This window comes from Pristiophorus japonicus, chromosome 16, assembly GCF_044704955.1.
Source record: "Pristiophorus japonicus isolate sPriJap1 chromosome 16, sPriJap1.hap1, whole genome shotgun sequence".
Classification (NCBI taxonomy): Eukaryota; Metazoa; Chordata; class Chondrichthyes; family Pristiophoridae; genus Pristiophorus; species Pristiophorus japonicus.
This window is the reverse complement of record NC_091992.1, coordinates 21193085-21210516: the sequence shown is the minus strand read 5'-3', so window position 1 is coordinate 21210516 and position 17432 is coordinate 21193085. Positions and strand designations below refer to the sequence as shown.

The 17432-nt window shown below is 44.9% G+C and overlaps 1 protein-coding gene across 1 annotated transcript in view; it reads right to left on the bottom strand.

Annotated features, from left to right (window-relative positions):
- ankrd13b (ankyrin repeat domain 13B) overlaps nt 1-17432 on the bottom strand; it is a 408867-nt gene that overhangs the window by 62771 nt on the left and 328664 nt on the right. The window contains exons 8-10 of the mRNA XM_070858078.1: nt 12267-12348; nt 6698-6762; nt 292-422 (exon numbers count right to left, since the gene is read on the bottom strand). Of these exons, the coding sequence (XP_070714179.1) occupies nt 292-422; nt 6698-6762; nt 12267-12348 (278 nt within the window). The remainder of the gene's footprint in view (nt 1-291; nt 423-6697; nt 6763-12266; nt 12349-17432) is intronic.

The window sequence follows — 17432 nt, the reverse complement described above, 5'->3', positions numbered from 1 at the left end:
GGGATGTTTTCATATGTTAAAGGCGCTATATAAATGCAAGGTGTTGTTGCTGAGCTCTTTAGAACCCTAAGCTTGAGGTTAGATTTAACTCCTCTGCTTGGTAGCTCAAATCTGAGATCACAACTTTTGTTTGTTCCACTGTTAGAAAAGCACAGTGTTTCAGTGTGCCATTTACAGAAGGGAATCCGAGCCCTTGTTATGTATTTGTTGTGTTACTACCAGAGCAGGATACAGGAAATGATGTAATATGTGTTTCACAATTACATACAACAAAAAAGGTTTTCAGCTTACTTCTGTGTTTTTGTGGTGAGCTCCATGGGACGTCCAATATCTCGGTTTCCCAGCTCAAAGTTCAAGTTGAAGTACTCGTCTGGAGTAATAGATGTTGGGTTGGTATTGCTGAATGTCTGAGTAATGAAGGCCTGGATCACAAAATGTTAACAAATTAAATTACAGCATTTAGTGTTCACAGTTCTAGCATATTTTACAGAAGTATTGGATTTAACAGCAATGAAACAGCAATTCATGATACTGCACTTCAACAAGACTGAGTTATCAATCAATCTGAAGTACCATCAGATCAAAGTATCGGGCCATTGATTTGCAGTATTCGCGTAAAAATGGGCAGAATCACGGAATGTAACCACTAAAACACCAGTGAAACTCATGGAGTCCGACCATGTAACACAAACAAAACATGACGTAGTCAGGTACTGTAAACCAATGACAGAATGCGACCCCCAGAACTCCAGTGAAAATCCTTGAAACCCCTGCAATAGAAACAGAATTTGACTTATTCAAACACTATACACCAACGCCCTTCTTATATTCTAATGCAAGCTGGAGTGCAGGCAGATCTTTTCGAGACTGAGGGCTCAACACACAAAAACTTTTCTGATCCACTGGATGCTGTTTTCTACAAACGGTCACTCAGCCATTTGCAGAAATTGACATTTTCACTGGCCAGTAAAAGTTTGGTGAACTGGGCCCAGAATAGGGACCAGGACGTCGATTTCTTTCACAGGGGTTCTCCCAATGTCCCAGCATAAATGTGGCAGATGATCAGCAGAAACAGCGTAAGCGGCTGTTTGTGCTGCTCATTTGGGATTTCCACTCAAGGTATGATCAGGAGAAGCCCCACAGAAATTCTTCCCCTTCTTTGGCCACCCATGTCCTAGTTAGAAGTTACGTTCAGTCCTAAACTACTATGCATCACAAAAGTCAAACCCAAACTCAGCACCACTTAATCACTACTTGTCTTCTTTCCTACTCTTTTAAACTTGGGTAGTATCTTGCACTATGTACCTTAGCCCTTCATTGGAGGTTTACATAAGAAATCGGAACAGGAGTAGGCCATCTGGCCCCTCGAGCCTGCTCCGCTGTTTAATAAGATCATGGCTGATCTGATCTTGGGCTCAGCTCCACTTCCCTGCCTGCTTCCTTCCCTCCCTTATTGTTCAAAAATCTGTCTATCTCCACCTTAAATATATTCAATGACCCAGCCTCCACAGCTCTCTGGGGCAGAGAATTCCACAGATTTACGACTCTCTGAGAGAAGAAACTCCTCCTCGCCTCAGTTCTAAATGGGCGGCCCCTTATTCTGAAACTATGCCCCCTAGTTCTAGATTCCCCACGAGGGGAAACATCCTCTCTGCATCTGCCTTGTTGAACCCCCTCAGTATCCTACATGTTTCAATAAGATCACCTCTATCCTTCTAAACTCCAACCTATAGCCCAACCTCCTAAACAGGTTTCTCAGTGTAAAATATAGCATTTTTCCAGCATTTATGTTTATTGTGCAGGACAGATTAAGTAGCACTCCTATGGAATGTAGTTTTGAAACGATGTATGTGTCATGTATTTAAGTGTCATTGAACCCATGTATAAACTGACCTAAGTTGTACACTGTGAGAACATTGACCACTAGGTGGTGAACTTGTGGGAGACACTCCTAACCTGGTCTTTCAGGTATAAAAGGGCAAGCTCCACCCATCTTCATCACTTCAGTGCTGGCAAATAAAGGTTACTGGTCACAGAGTGACCTTCTCTCAAGTATGGGCCTCATGTGCATTTGTACTGTATAGTAAGGACATATTATTGGCGACGAGAAACTGGGATTTAAACCACGCGAGCATGGCCACTAGCAGCACAGACGAGAGATACTGTGTTGGTGATGATTGGGACGACTTTATTGAGAGACTACAGCAAAGCTTCGTCACTAAGGAATGGCTGGGACAGGATTCGGCCGACAAACGCAGGGCTCATCTCCTGACGGTTTGTGGATCCAGGATGTACTCCCTGATGAAGGACCTTCTAGCGCCAGGCGGGCAAGACTTTTGAAGAGCTCAGTAAGTTGATCGGGGAACACTTTAAACCGGCGAGCAGCATGCACATGGCGAGACACCGGTTTTATACGCACCGGCGACGAGAAGGGCAAAGCGTTCCAGACTTCGTGGCAGACCTCCGGCGACTGGCGAGCCTATGTAAGTTCCCAGATGCATGCAGAGCGGAGATGCTGCTAGACTTTTTTATTGAGGGCATCGGGCACGCTGGGGTTTTCAGGAAACTGATCGAGACCAAAGACTTGACCCTGGAAACAGCGGCTTTGATGGCCCAGACATTTATCTCAGGGGAGGAAGAGACCAGAATGATGTTTGACAAAAATCTTGGTTTAAATGCAGCAAATGGACAGGGAGTCTACATTGTTAACACGGCACACAGTTCCCCAGGCAGACAAGGACAATCGGACATGCCCGAGCATGTAGTCGAACCCAAAGGGGGAATTCAACAGAGACAATGGTTAGCTGAATGGCGATTCACGCCATCGCAAGGACAATGCGGCCAGTAATGGCGCCATCAACACCTATTAATGGTGTGCTTAAAAACAGTTACACAGACAGTCAGAGACGATCGACTGGTAATGGGCCTTTTGTTTCCAACAACGGCTCATGTTGGAGGTGTGGAGGCAAACACACAGCCAGAGCTTGCAGGTATCAGCAATACACCTGCAGAAATTGCAACGTCAGCGGTCACTTGGCGCGTATGTGCAGGAAGCCTGCTGCCAGGTTGATGTATGAGGAGGACGGGGACAATGTAAGCCTACGAGGCCAAATGGACACTGGGGGAAATCACTGGAAGCTGAAGTTCAGCGAGTTCATGTGGAGCACATATACAGTTCATACACCAGGACGCCACCGATAATGATGAAAGTGCTCCTCAATGGCATCCCAGTATCAATGGAGCTAGACACGGGGGCCAGCCAGTCCCTGATGAGTATCAAACAGTACGACAAGATGTGGGCGTCCAAGGCCAGGAGGCCAAAATTATTGCCAATTGATGCATAGCTACGGACATACACAAAGGAGATCATTCCGGTGCTAGGCAGCGCCACGGTAGTCGTGACCCACAAAGATTCGGAGAACAGGTTGCCACTCTGGATTGTTCTGGGGGACAGTCCCGCACTACTGGGGAGGAGTTGGCTGGCTGTCACGAACTGGAAATGGGGCGATGTCAATGCAATTTCTTCTGTGGAGCGAATATCATGCTCACAGGTCCTGGACAAATTTGACTCACTATTTCAGTCCGACATTGGCACTTTCATGGGGACCAAGGTAGTGATTCCCATAAACCGGGACGCCAGGCCAGTACACCACAAGACCAGAGTGGTGCCATACATGATGCGGGAAAAGATAGAAGGTGAATTAGACCGCCTGCTGAGGGAAGGCATCATCTCGCAGTCGAATTCAGTGACTGGGTGAGCCCGATTATGCCGGTGCTCAAGGCGGATGGGTCGGTCAGGATATGTGGTGATGACAAGGCCACCATCAATCGGGTGACACTCCAAGACCAGTACCCGCTACCGAGAGCGGAGGACCTCTTCGCGACACTATCCGGTGGCAAACTTTTTTCAAAATTGGGCCTAACCTCAGCTTACATGACCCAGGAGCTGGCGAGTGAGTCGAAGAAGCTGACCACCATCACGATACACAAGGGGTTGTTTGAGTACAACAGATGTCCGTTTGGGATTCGCTCGGCTGCCGCGATCTTTTCACGAAACATGGAAAGTCTCCTCAAGTCGATTCCAAGGACAGTGGTTTTTCAAGATGACATCCTCATCACAGGTTGTGATACTGAAGAACACCTCCGCAATCTGGAGGAGGTGCTACGCAGACTGGACCGGGGAGGGCTGCGACTGAAAAAGGTGAAGTGCGTCTTCCTAGCTCCAGAGGTAGAATTCCTGGGGATGAGGGTAGCAGCCGACAGGATCAGACCCACTGCGTTCAAAACAGAAGCGATCCAGAGAGCACCCAGACCCCGTAACACGACGGAGCTGCATTTGTTCCTGGGGCTCCTGAACTATTTTGGTAACTTTCTTCCCAAATTGAGCACGCTGTTAGAGCTGCTACACATGCTCCTATGCAAAGGTCGCGAATGGATCTGGGGAGACAGCCAGGAAAGGGCTTTTGATAGAGCATGAAATTTGTTATGCTCCAACAATCTGTTAACGCTATATGACCCATGTAAGAAACTTGTTCTAACGTGCGATGCGTCATCCTATGGGTGTGTGTTGCAGCATGTTAATGCCAAGGGTCAGATACAGCCAGGAGCTTATGCCTCCAGAAGTCTGTCCCAACAGAACAGGGCTACGGGATGGTAGAAAAGGAAGCGATTGCGTGTGTATATGCTGTAAAAGAAATGCACCAGTACCTGTTAGGCAGGAAATTTGAGCTGGAGACAGATCACAAACCCCTAACGTCCCTTTTGGCTGACAACAAAGCCATAAATGCAAACGCATCAGCCCGCATACAGAGGTGGGCACTCACGTTAGCCGCCTATGACTATACAATTCGGCACAGACCGGGCACTGAAAACTGCGCTGATGCACTCAGCAGGCTCCCACTAGCCACCACCGAGGGGGCAAACGAGCATGCTGCTGAAATGGTCATAGCTGTGGAAGCTTTCAAAAGCAAAGGATCACCCGTGACAGCCTGTCAGATCAAAGTCTGAACAAATAGAGACCTGCTACTGTCTTTAGTCAAGAAATGTGTCCTTAATGGGGACTGGGCAGCCACGTACAGGGCATGCCCTGAGTAATTCAAACCATTTCACAGCGCAAGGATGAACTCTCAATTCAGGCCGATTGCCTACTATGGGGAAACCGAGTAGTCATGCCCCAGATAGGCAAAGAGATGTTCACCAGAGAACTCCACAATGAGCACCCGGGCATTGTCATGATGAAGGCAATTGACAGGTCACACGTTTGGTGGCCAGGGATAAATGCAGACCTGGAACTTTGTGTTCGCAGGTGCAACACGTGTGTCCAGCTGGGCAATGCGCCCAGGGAAGCCCCCCTTAGCCCCTGGTCCTGGCCCGCCAAGCCATGTGGACTACGCAGGTCCTTTCATGGGAAAAATGTTTTTGGTTGTAGTAGACGCCTACTCCAAATGGATTGTGTGTGACATTCTCAATTCAAGCACATCTTCTGCCACAGTAGAAAGTCTACGGGCAATGTTCGCCGCCCATGATCTACCTGACATCTTGGTCCGTGACAATGGCCCGTGCTTTACAAGCACTGAATTCCAGGACTTCATGGCAGGCAATGGAATCAACCATCTCAGAACGGCACCGTTCAAGCCGGCCTCAAACGGCCAGGCAAACGAGCAGTGCAGATAATCAAACAGGGGATGCTCAGAATCCAAGGGAGTTCCCTACAAAGCCGCTTATCACGCCTCCTGTTGGCCAATAGATCCCGGCCACACTCGCTCACAGGGGTCCCACCCGCAGTGCTGCTAATGAAAGGGACGCTCAAAACCAGGTTATCCCTTATACACCCCACCATGAAAGAAATTGTTGAGAGCAGGCGCCAGTCACAATGTGACTACCACGATGGGAATGCAATGGTGCGATGTATTGATGTCAATGACCCTGTCTTTATTCTCAACTACGCTGCAGGGCCTAAATGGCTCGCAGGCACTGTGATTGCCAAAGAGGGAAATAGAATTTTGGTAGTTATACTTACCAGTGGACAAATCTGCCACAAACAAGTGGATCAAACAAAAAGGAGGTTCAGCAACCCCATAGAAGAAGCAGAGGAAGAACACGATGTAGAGTTCACTCCACACAGGTGACCGAACACCAGAACCAAGTGGAGGAGAGCCCAGTCACTGTGGGCAGTCCGGACAGGCCTGAGGCACCGCAAACAGCAGACACTCAGGCCAGCGCCCAACAACCGGAGCCCCAACTCAGGTGCTCTACAAGGGAGCGTAAACCACCAGAGAGTCTTAACCTGTGATCCCAATAAGAATTTGAGGGGGCAGGTGATGTCATGTATTTAATTGTCATTGAACCCATGTATAAACTGACCTAAGTTGTACACTGTGAGAACATTGACTACTAGGTGGTGAACTTGTGGGAGACACTCCTAACCTGGTCTTTCAGGTATAAAAGGGCAAGCTCCACCCACCTTCATCACTTCAGTGCTGGCAAATAAAGGTTACTGGTCACAGAGTAACCTTCTCTCAAGTATGGGCCTCTTGTGCATTTATACTGTATAGTAAGGACATATCAGTATGCTTAAAATAATGGTCAGCTTGTTGAATTCTGTGACAGTAAGCAGATTCTGACTCCATACCATGTGATCTATAAGCTGGAACAAAAGCTCAGGAAGAGGTAACAGAACAAAGTTTCCAATACGAACCCCATTGTGTGGTCCAACGTGTTGCTCTGCAATGCCCAGGAAGGACTGGAGAGGAGTTTTACTGCCTGCAAAAGACAAGCGATGCTCTTCACTACTGTGTTGGTTCTATGGCAGTGTGTTTATATTGATTGATCTCTTCATTCAACATGCAAACCTGCTGAGTTAAAACAGTTTGAATTTAACTCGTCCTTTTGAGAGGCAAGTCTTCTGATGAGATTCTCTATTTAAAAAAAATAACATAAAAATGATCAACGAGGAATTCTGTTTCCACCTTATTCGGAATGACACTGTCATGGAGAAATGTGTGCAGAACCGTTTGATTCATTGCTCTAACTCTTCAACTTTTGGTTGCCTGCTAATTAAACTATCGCATTCAGCTTGGTATTTCTAGTTTGTGAGCTGTTCGTTTTATCATTATCCTCACCTCAATTTTGTCTGGTGAATGGTTTGTCACCAATCTCCACCACTTGGGGTGCTCTAAGTGCAATGCCTTGAACTGCACGGAACATAGTCGTACACTCATTACCGTGTTGCGTATTCCTGGCGAGCTTCAAGGTCGGTCCAATTGACTAATCATTCAATATGAATTTATGCTGAATTATAGCGTTTGCTCTACGGGATTATCAACTGTCAAATCACTTCATTTTTACATCATTAACATTCTTTCAGAAGTACTGTCACCTTTTTAATGTATTCTTTTGCTCAGTTTATAGATGATGGCCTTGTTTAGTTTAACTGATAGAAGCCACCACCTGCCAAATATTCAGTCACACATCTGATTAGAGATGACATGTGAAGAGACTTCTTCAGTCCAGGGATCAAAGCTACAGTAACACCGGCAGCGTTAGATTTACAAGTGCAGATCCGGATTGCATACCCTTCAAAGTAAAAGCTGAGGTGTTGCGAACGTGTCAGTAACTAACTGGACCATAAAGCAATGCTGTGCAAAATGCATTACATTAAGAATTGAAAGGGCGAATAGGGAATCGTAATGATTTCAGCTGCGTGTATTTGAATTGTATTTTTTTTTAATAATTAGTCGAACCCTTGTGACCGCACACATTGGGAGTCAAGACTAGTTGATGTGGGGTTAGCAGGCAGGGAATAATTGGGCTAGGGTGAGCAGATGTAATTTAGTCTCCATTTTAAAGTCCTACATTCTGTCCTTCGTTTTATATCATACCTTCATTTTATCTTAATTATAGTTAAATATCAAAATTTGTTGCAATTTGAGAAGCAGTGAAGTGGAGATGGTTGGAGCATATGAGTTTTTTTTGCTGTAGAGCCCGAGGAACACAAAACTAAAGAGCTACAGCGCCACCACACTGGTTGGAGGGTATAATTACACAACATGTTTACATAAGCATTTTCCATTATAAAAGTCGACATAGACATTTGTAATGGAAAAATCTAACACAAAAAGTAACCACAGGATGTATTGTTTTGTAGCCAGGAAGTGCATGTAGACATAAGATTTGTAATATACTTATAGATATGACCAGGTAGAGCAGAAACCTGGTGTTCTAAAATGTATTTATATTTAAATTTTCATGATTGAATCTGCATTCCTATTCAGAAGAAAATATCATCTGTAAAGGCTATCGTCATCTTACCAGATATTCTTGCTTTTAAACAGTAGTATATTATCAGTGGGCTAGATTTCTCCCTCAAATTTCTTCCCTCCTCTCCTGAAGGTTCTTAGTTAAGCGGGGGGAGGTGGGGGGGGGGGGGGTTCCATCAGTGCCAGCTCGCTCTGGTAACTCCTGAAGCAGTCACATACATATAACCTTCTAGTAGGTATGGCTGATATTTCCTCTCACTAGTTGAAGCCAATTATTACTCGAGCTTACTGCCACCATGTCTGAGCTCACAGCACAGACCAGGAACTGAACCTTGGGTCTTCCTGGTCTTTATGGCACTGTTCTACACCGCATATTATATTTACCGGCTAGAGTGTGCAGGAGTGTTCCGGGATGACTGCTCTTCTGAACATCCCTCCCTCACTGTGAAAAAAATGCCTGGCCTTTGTTAGGTGCATGAGGTATTTTTGAAAAGTTAAGCAGCTCTCCTAACTGCTTCATTTGAGCTGGAAGACCAACAGGTAACATGGCAATCGTTCCACCCCTGTGCAACTCTGAATGCAGCAAATTTTATCATCGAGACCTACGCCTGGAATTTCCTCAGGGTGTCCCCAGCAGGAGGTCGGAAGAATGGCCAGAGAACAGCGTAAATGGCTAAGAACAGCTACATGCACTGTTTCTCCAAGACGTTTGCCGATCTTCTGCCAAAAATACGGCGGAAAATAAGAAGAATTCTACGGAAATTCTTCCCTTGAGGTTGTGTTCTAATTTTACTTGCACTGGCAAAATTACGTCAATTGATTTTGTACACTTGCTGCACCATAGAGTGGTCCAATCTCATTGCTTAAATTCCCTTCAAATGCAATTTCAGACATCCTTATGAGCCCTTGGCGCAACATCAACAGCACCATTGCAGAGTATGCTGCAGGGTAAACGACCCTTGTCTTCTTATCGTGGAGGCAGTGAAACCCTCCTTGAATGGGATTTCAGCCTTTTGATGGAATCTGTCGATGGTAGAAAACGTAAACAGTGTGTTCAAGCAGCACTTAGCGTTAGGTCCCCATATTGGCGTCTGCCCTAAGCTCCGCAGGCCAACAATGCACTCTTGTCATTGCTGGACTATATGGACCTCTCCGCAGCACTGGGGAAGGCCCTAGCCAGACTGCTAAAGTCCTCAGATTTGTACACATACTATAGTATTGAAGTTGCACTTGCAATATAAATGGGACATTTTAGCACAACAGGAATCAACGCATGTAAGTAAACCATTCCCAATGAAAGACATTCAGTAATATATAGTCACCAAAGTTGACATTTTGTGGTCTATGCTGAGCAGCAATGGCTCTGAGGAACATTGCGAAATTACATTCAGTCCACTTTTCCTTTCCTCCATAGTTTTTTTTTCCTGTTTTCATTCAAAGTTGGACTTTTATCCCTTTACTGAAACTTGATTCTTAGTTGGCCGACAGCTCCAGGGAATTCCAGGTTCCCATGGTTGTCAATCTTTCATAATGCTGAACGAAATCCTAAAACTGTGTGAAAGTACAGTGGAAACTCCATCATCCACCAGATGGGAGTGGATCGTGGAAATTGGCGGATAATTGAGGAACTCCAAATCTGATCTTACAACATCACGACAACACCCCCCCCCAGCACAGGAATGAAGACAAGCACGACACAATTAACATTAAAATGTAATTTGATTCGGTAACAGAGGGCGATGAAGTACAAGCAGCGGAAGGGGCTGGGCAACCTGGCGACATCTCGCATTGTCCTGTGATAATCGGTATGAAAGGCTAATTGGAATATGGATAATGGAGGTTCCACTGTAATAAGCTTACTCAGAGGTCACTAAAAAGAACACTTGAAATTTTAAACAAATATAAAAACACTTTACTTCTGATCTTCTGGCTGCTCGGTGGCAAAACTCTTTGGTGGGCCAACAGAGTGGGCGCTGTTGAAACAGGTTTGTGTCGTCGGTGCCCTAGAGGTTGAAACAATTTAGAAAAAAAAAACACAATCTGGGGTTGAGAAATGCAAATTGGTGGTGTAGCACCAGCTCTCTGCCCCCAGATAGCAAATCCTAACAACATCAGCGTATAAAACACTTTTATCGTGCTGACTTTGAAGAAGCTCAGAGCTGGCGCGCTTGCCTTAATCATGGCACTGCGCAAAAATTCTTCCACTGCAACTATGTCGCAAATCATTTTGCCCTGACATTAGACTTCTGTTACCTCATTAAAAATCAATATCTAGTTTCACCCATCTCATGGATTCACCTATAAGGAGCCCAAGCAACACGTTAATAAGAGGCCAGCCAGCCCTTATCTCTAATCATCAGTTGAAGCCTGTCTTTACAGTCAGATTTCATATTAAATATCACAACTAATTGTCCCAGTCGTCACATGCTGACATCAGAGTCTTTATAAGCTTTTTATTTTTTTTTAAAAAAGAGACTCCTTTGCAATATTTGTACCTCAGTTATTTAAATCACCGCTGAAGAAATTGAATCTAAATTAAATCTTTAGCAAAATGTTCTTAGAACATAGAATATAAGAAATAGGAGCAGGAGTAGGCCATTTGGCCCCTTGAGCCTGCTCCGCCATTCAATAAGATCTTGGCTGATCTGATCTTGGGCTCAACTCCACTTCCCTGCCCTTAGTCTGGCGAAGATGACTGGTATGTGCTGGGTTGAAAATACTCAGTATCCCCAATAACAAACACACAAATATTTTACTCTTCAATATTATTATACAGGTTTGAACCTCCCTTATCCAGATCCTTCGGGACCTGGCCTGTTCCGGATAAGGGATTTTTCCAGATGAGGGGTGGTTACGGTAAATTGGATGGTATAGGCACTGAGCAAGGTGATATCGGGGCTGGCTGGCTTGGAGCTGAGAGTGCGGCAGAGAGATCATGGATGGGGGGGCTGATCACGGGGTCAGGCCAGCGATTGCGGGAATCGGCAGTGAGGTAGGACTTCAATTTGTTCATGTCGGAATTCTGCGCATGAGCCACCCGGTGGCCGGGAATGGTTCCAGACGCGGGGTGGTTCTGGATAACGGAGGTTCAACCTGTACAGTAATATAAAGTATAAATTTCTGTATTCTTCCAGGAGAAGAATCAACTGGTATTACTATTGAATCAGTCATGTGAGCACACGTTTGGCTCCTAAGTCATTAGTTTCTTTGTTGCCCTCCTATGTATTTCATGATTTGTCTACTATCTCAGTGTGGCTCCTTCACACTGCAGAAAGTCGTCATAACCAGGATAGCCATCGATGCCACTAGACCATGTCATCTTGTCCCCCTACCTCTCTCCAATAGCTATGTGCCCATGGTCACTCTTCAGTGTTGTGTGCCTTATTCATTTTGTTCTCGCATTAGTTCTCCTAACAATGGTAATATAATGTTGCCACTACAATAACTGCTCAACACCTTGAGAGTTTCAATCTCGTGGTTTATAATCTCATCAAAACCATCCAATTGGATTACGGCTTTGTAAGTCCCTGCTGAGCACTTATCATATATTTAATGTTGTGCCTGCCACAGGAAGAGTAAGTGGGCAGTGATATAATACACGGGAATTCTCAGCTGCGATCAGGTACAGGATTCACCTTGCGTCGATTATATGTTCATTGGAGTGAGAACCATGTATTCAAGAGCAGGGTGTGAATATGGGGAGAGAATTCGAGTAAGTAAAACCTCAAGATTAATGCTCCCTCCAATTAATGCCCCATAGACAGAGGATATTGGGCATATTTAATATCATTGGTTTATTAGCCCTTTTCAAAAGAAACCTTTACCTTTCTCCTATCACTCATCACCAGAGACCGCCCCAGTTCCTGTCTGTATTTTCCAGTTACTATTGTCTGCACTGAATAGAATGCTTCAGCCTCCTGTTGTTGCTCCTTTTCCCAGTGCTGGTGTTACTGCTCTACCTGCTTCCACACGCTCATCACAGGCCCAGTGATGCACGGCTTCACTTACCTTTGCTTTTGCTTTTGTTCTGGTCCGACAGGTGCTCTGTTCTTGTCCTAGTGACTAGTTCCACATTTGAAGCTCCATAAACCTGTGAGGACGCATAAGATGTTTATTCTTCAAGAAAATCATCGCGTTACATCGCGTGCACAGCACTGAAACGGGCCATCTGGCCCAAGTGACCCATGCTGGCATGTATGTTCCACACGAGCCTCCTCTCACCCTACTCCATCTCATTCTATCAGCATATCTTTCTATTCCTTTCTCCCTCATGTGTCTATTTAGCTTCCTTTTAAATGCATCTATGCTATTTGTCTCAATTACTCCTTGTGGTAGTGCATTCCCCATTATTACCACTCTTTTGGTAAAGTAGATTCTCCTGAATTCCCTATTGGATTTATTAATGACTATCTTATATTTATGACCTGTAGTTTTGGACTGCCCAACAAGTGGAAACATTTTTTCTTCGCCTATTCTATCAAACCCATTCATTATCTTAGAGGCCTGTATCAGGTCACCCCTCAGCCTCCTCTTTTCTAGAGAAAAGAGCTCCAGCCTCTTCAGCCTTTCCTGATAAGTATATCATCCCAGTTCTGGTATCATCCTTGTGAGTCTTTCAGCACCTTCTCCAATGCCTCTAAATCATTTTTATAATATGGAGACCAGACTGTGCACAGTACCCCAAGTGTGGTCTAACCAAGTTTAACATAACTTCTCTACTATTCAATTTTACCCCTCTAGAAATGAACCCCAGTGCTTGGTTTGCTTGTTTTTATGGCCTTATTAATCTGCACCGCTACTTTTAGTGATTTGTGTATCTGTACCCCTAGATCGCTTTGCTCCTGCACTCCTTTCAGACTCTTTTTACCCAAGCAGTATGTGGCCGTCTTATTCTTCCAACCAAAATGCACCACCTCACACTTGTCTATATTGAAATTAATTTCCCCATTATGCACCCATTCTGCGAGCTTATTAATGTATTCCTTTATTTTGTCTCATTCTTCCTTTTGTATTAACTATACCTCCCAATTGAGAACAACAGTGGTCCCAGGACCGATCCCTGTGGAACACCAGTCCGAGTAGCTATCCTTAACCGCTACCCTCTGTTTTCTGTTTTGTAACCAGCTGGCTGTCTATTCTGCTACCAGTCCCCTGACTCCACATGCTCTGGCATTAGTCATGAGTCTACTGTACAGTACCTTGCATATGATCGGACCTAAAAAGATTAGATGTAAAGGTTAGTGATGAAACATTCAATCACAGTATCCTTGTGCTCAGCACAGGAAGTTAGAAATTCCACTAATCATGTTACCAATGCTTGCTAATTAAGTAAAAATACTTGGGGGAAAAAAACAATAAAAAGACAGAAATATGTGGAGTTAACTCCCAGAAAGAGCAGTTAATGTTGTTGTATTGATTGTGTCCTTCACAAAGTAACTGTATAAATATCAAGTTGGCAGTGGGACTTGGGGTACTTGGGGTGGGGTGGTGGGACAGCTGGAGAAGTGAGGACAGATAAGTGTTCTAGATTTCTCCTTGATTGACCTTTGTGGTTATACAGGCTCTCTCATCAGGAGATTAAATAGGTGAGTGGCAGGACAGGTTGAACATGGTCAATGAGGCAGAAGGCTTGATGGGCTGAAAGCTCTTATCTTGCACTATGCTTTTTTTGCATTCTTGTGTTATTTTAGCTCATATAGTGCACCCCAGAAAATTCAACTGATAGCTGGGGATCAAGGAAATAATAATAATAATAACTTGTATTTATATAGCGCCTTTAACGTAGTAAAACGTCCCAAGGCGCTTCACAACAGTGTTATAAGATAAAACAGATAAATTTGACACCGAGCCACAAAAGAAGAAATTAAGGCAAATAACCAAAAGCTTGTTTAAAGAGGTAGGTTTTAAGGAGCATCTTAAAGGAGGAAAGAGAGGCGGAGAGGTTTAGGGAGGGAATTCCAGAGCTTAGGACCCAAAACAGCAGAAAGCACGGCCACCGATGCTTGAGCAGTTATAATGAGGGATGTACAAGAGGTCAGAATTTGAGGAGTGCAGACATCTTGTGAGGTTGTGAGGCTGAAAAAGATTACAGAGATAGGGAGGGGCAAGTCCATGGCGTGATTTGTAAACAAGGATGAGAATTTTGAAATCGAGGCGTTGTTTAACCGGGAGCCAGTGTAGGTCAGAAAGCACAGGGGTGATGGGTGATTGTGACTTGGTGTGGGTTAGGACACCGGCTGCTGAGTTTTGGATGACCTCAAGTTTACGTAAGTGTAGAATGTGGGAGGGTGGCCAGAAGTGAGTTGGAGGAGACAAGTCTAGAGGTAACAAAGGCATGAATGAGGGTTTCAGCAGCAGAAGAGCTGAGGCAGGGGTGGAGGCGGGCAATGTTACGGAGGTGGAAAAAGGCGTTTTTAGTTTTGCTGCAGGTATGTAGCTGGAAACCAATTTCAGGGTCAAATATGACACGTAGGTTGCGAACACTCTTGTTCACCCTCAGATTGATGCTAGGGAGAGGGATGGAGTCAGTGATTAGGGAACGCAGTTTGTGATGGGGACCAAAGACAATGGCTTCGGTCTTCCCAATATTTAATTGGAGAAAATTTCTGCTCATCCAGTGCTGGATGTCGGACAAGCAATCTATCAATTATAGATACCAAGCAGGGGTCAAGCAAAGTGGTGAAGAGGTAAAGCTAGGTGTTGTCAGTGTACATGTGGAAACTGACTCTGTGTTTTCAGATGATATCTCCAAGGGACAGCATATAGATGAGAAATAAGAGGGGGCCAAGGACAGATCCTTGGGGGACACCAGGGGTAACGATACGGGAGTGGGAAAAGAAGCCATTGCAGGAGATTTTCTGGCTACGATTAGATAGATAAGAATAGAACAGGCGCGTGCAGTCCCAACTAGCTGGACATTGGTGGAGATGTGTTGGAGGAGTATAGAGTGGTCAACTGTGGCAAAGACTGCAGACAGGTCCAGAAGGATAAGGAGGTTATAAATCTACAGAATTATGGGTATAAATCTACAGAAACCAGTGCTGCAATTACTGGGCTACCAAGTTATTTAGGGAGAAGTGTTAACATTTAGTTAGTTCCTGGCACACAGCTTCACACATAGAAACATAGAAACATAGAAAATAGGTGCAGGAGTAGGCCATTCGGCCCTTCGAGCCTGCACCGCCATTCAATGAGTTCATGGCTGAACACGCAACTTCAGTACCCCATTCCTGCTTTCTCGCCATACCCCTTGATTCACCTAGTAGTAAGGGCTACATCCAACTCCTTTTTGAATATATTTAGTGAATTGGCCTCAACAACTTTCTGTGGTAGAGAATTCCACTGGTTCACCACTCTCTGGGTGAAGAAGTTTCTCCTCATCTCGGTCCTAAATGGCTTACCCCTTATCCTTAGACTGTGACCCCTGGTTCTGGTCTTCCCCAACATTGGGAACATTCTTCCTGCATCTAACCTGTCTAAACCTGTCAGAATTTTAAACGTTTCTATGAGATCCCCTCTGATTCTTCTGAACTCCAGTGAATACAAGCCCAGTTGATCCAGTCTTTCTTGATATGTCAGTCCCGCCATCCCGGGAATCAGTCTGGTGAACCTTCGCTGCACTCCCTCAAAAGCAAGAATATTCTTCCTCAAGTTAGGAGACCAAAACTGTACACAATATTCCAAGTGTGGCCTCATCAAGGCCCTGTACAACTGTAGTAACACCTCCTTGCCCCTGTACTCAAATCCCCTCACTATGAAGGCCAACATGTCATTTGCTTTCTTAACCGCCTGCTGTACCTGCATGCCAACCTTCAATGACTGATGTACCATGACACCCAGGTCTCGCTGCACCTCCCCTTTTCCTAATCTGTCACCATTCAGATAATAGTCTGTTTCTCTGTTTTTACCACCAAAGTGGATAACCTCACATTTATCCACATTATACTTCATCTGCCTTGCATTTGCCCACTCACCTAACCTATCCAAGTCACTCTGCAGCCTCATAGCATCCTCCTCGCAGCTCACACTGCCACCTAACTTAGTATCATCCGCAAATTTGGAGATACTACACTTAATCCCCTCGTCTAAACCATTAATGTACAATGTAAACAGTTGGGGCCCCAGCACAGAACCTTGCGGTACCCCACTAGTCACTGCCTACCATTCTGAAAAGTACCCATTTACTCCTACTCTTTGCTTCCTGTCTGCCAACCAGTTCTCAATCCACGTCAGCACACTACCCCCAATCCCATGTGCTTTAACTTTGCACATTAATCTCTTCTGTGGAACCTTGTCAAAAGCCTTCTGAAAGTCCAAATATACCACATCAACTGGTTCTCCCTTGTCCACTCTACTGGAAACATCCTCAAAAAATTCCAGAAGATTTGTCAAGCATGATTTCCCTTTCACAAATCCATGCTGACTTGTATCTATTACGTCACCACTTTCCAAATGTGCTGCTATGACATCCTTAATAATTGATTCCATCATTTTGCCCACTATCGATGTCAGGCTGACCGGTCTATAATTCCCTGTTTTCTCTCTCTCTCCTTTTTTAAAAAGTGGGGTTACAGTGTGATGAGTGACAAAGTGCGCGGCGTATGATGTATGACAATGTGCCCGGTGTGTGATGTGAGACAATGTGCCCAGTGTGTGATGCGTGACAATGTGCGCACCGTGTGATGTGTGACAATGTGCGCGGTGTGATGTGTGACAATGTGCGTTGATGTGATGTGTGACCGTGTACGCATCATGCGATGTGTGACAATGTGCGCGATGTGATGTGTGAGTGTGCGCACTGAGTGATGTGTGACATTGTGCGCACCGTGTGATGTGTGACATTGTGCGCACTATGTGATGTGTGACAGTGCGCGCGGTCTAATGTGTGACAATGTGCGCACCATGTGACGTGTGACAATGTGTGCAGTGTGATGTCTGACAATGTGCGCGGTGTGTAATGCATGACAATGTGCGCGGTGTGTGATGTGTGAGAATGTACACGCGTGTGATGTGTTACAATATACACGTGTGCTGTGTTACAATATACACGCCGTGTGATGTGTTACAATATACATGTGTGCTGTGTGACAATATATATATGTGATGTGTGACAAATACATGCTTGTGACATGTTACAATATGCATGTGTGTGATGTGTTACAATATACACGTGTG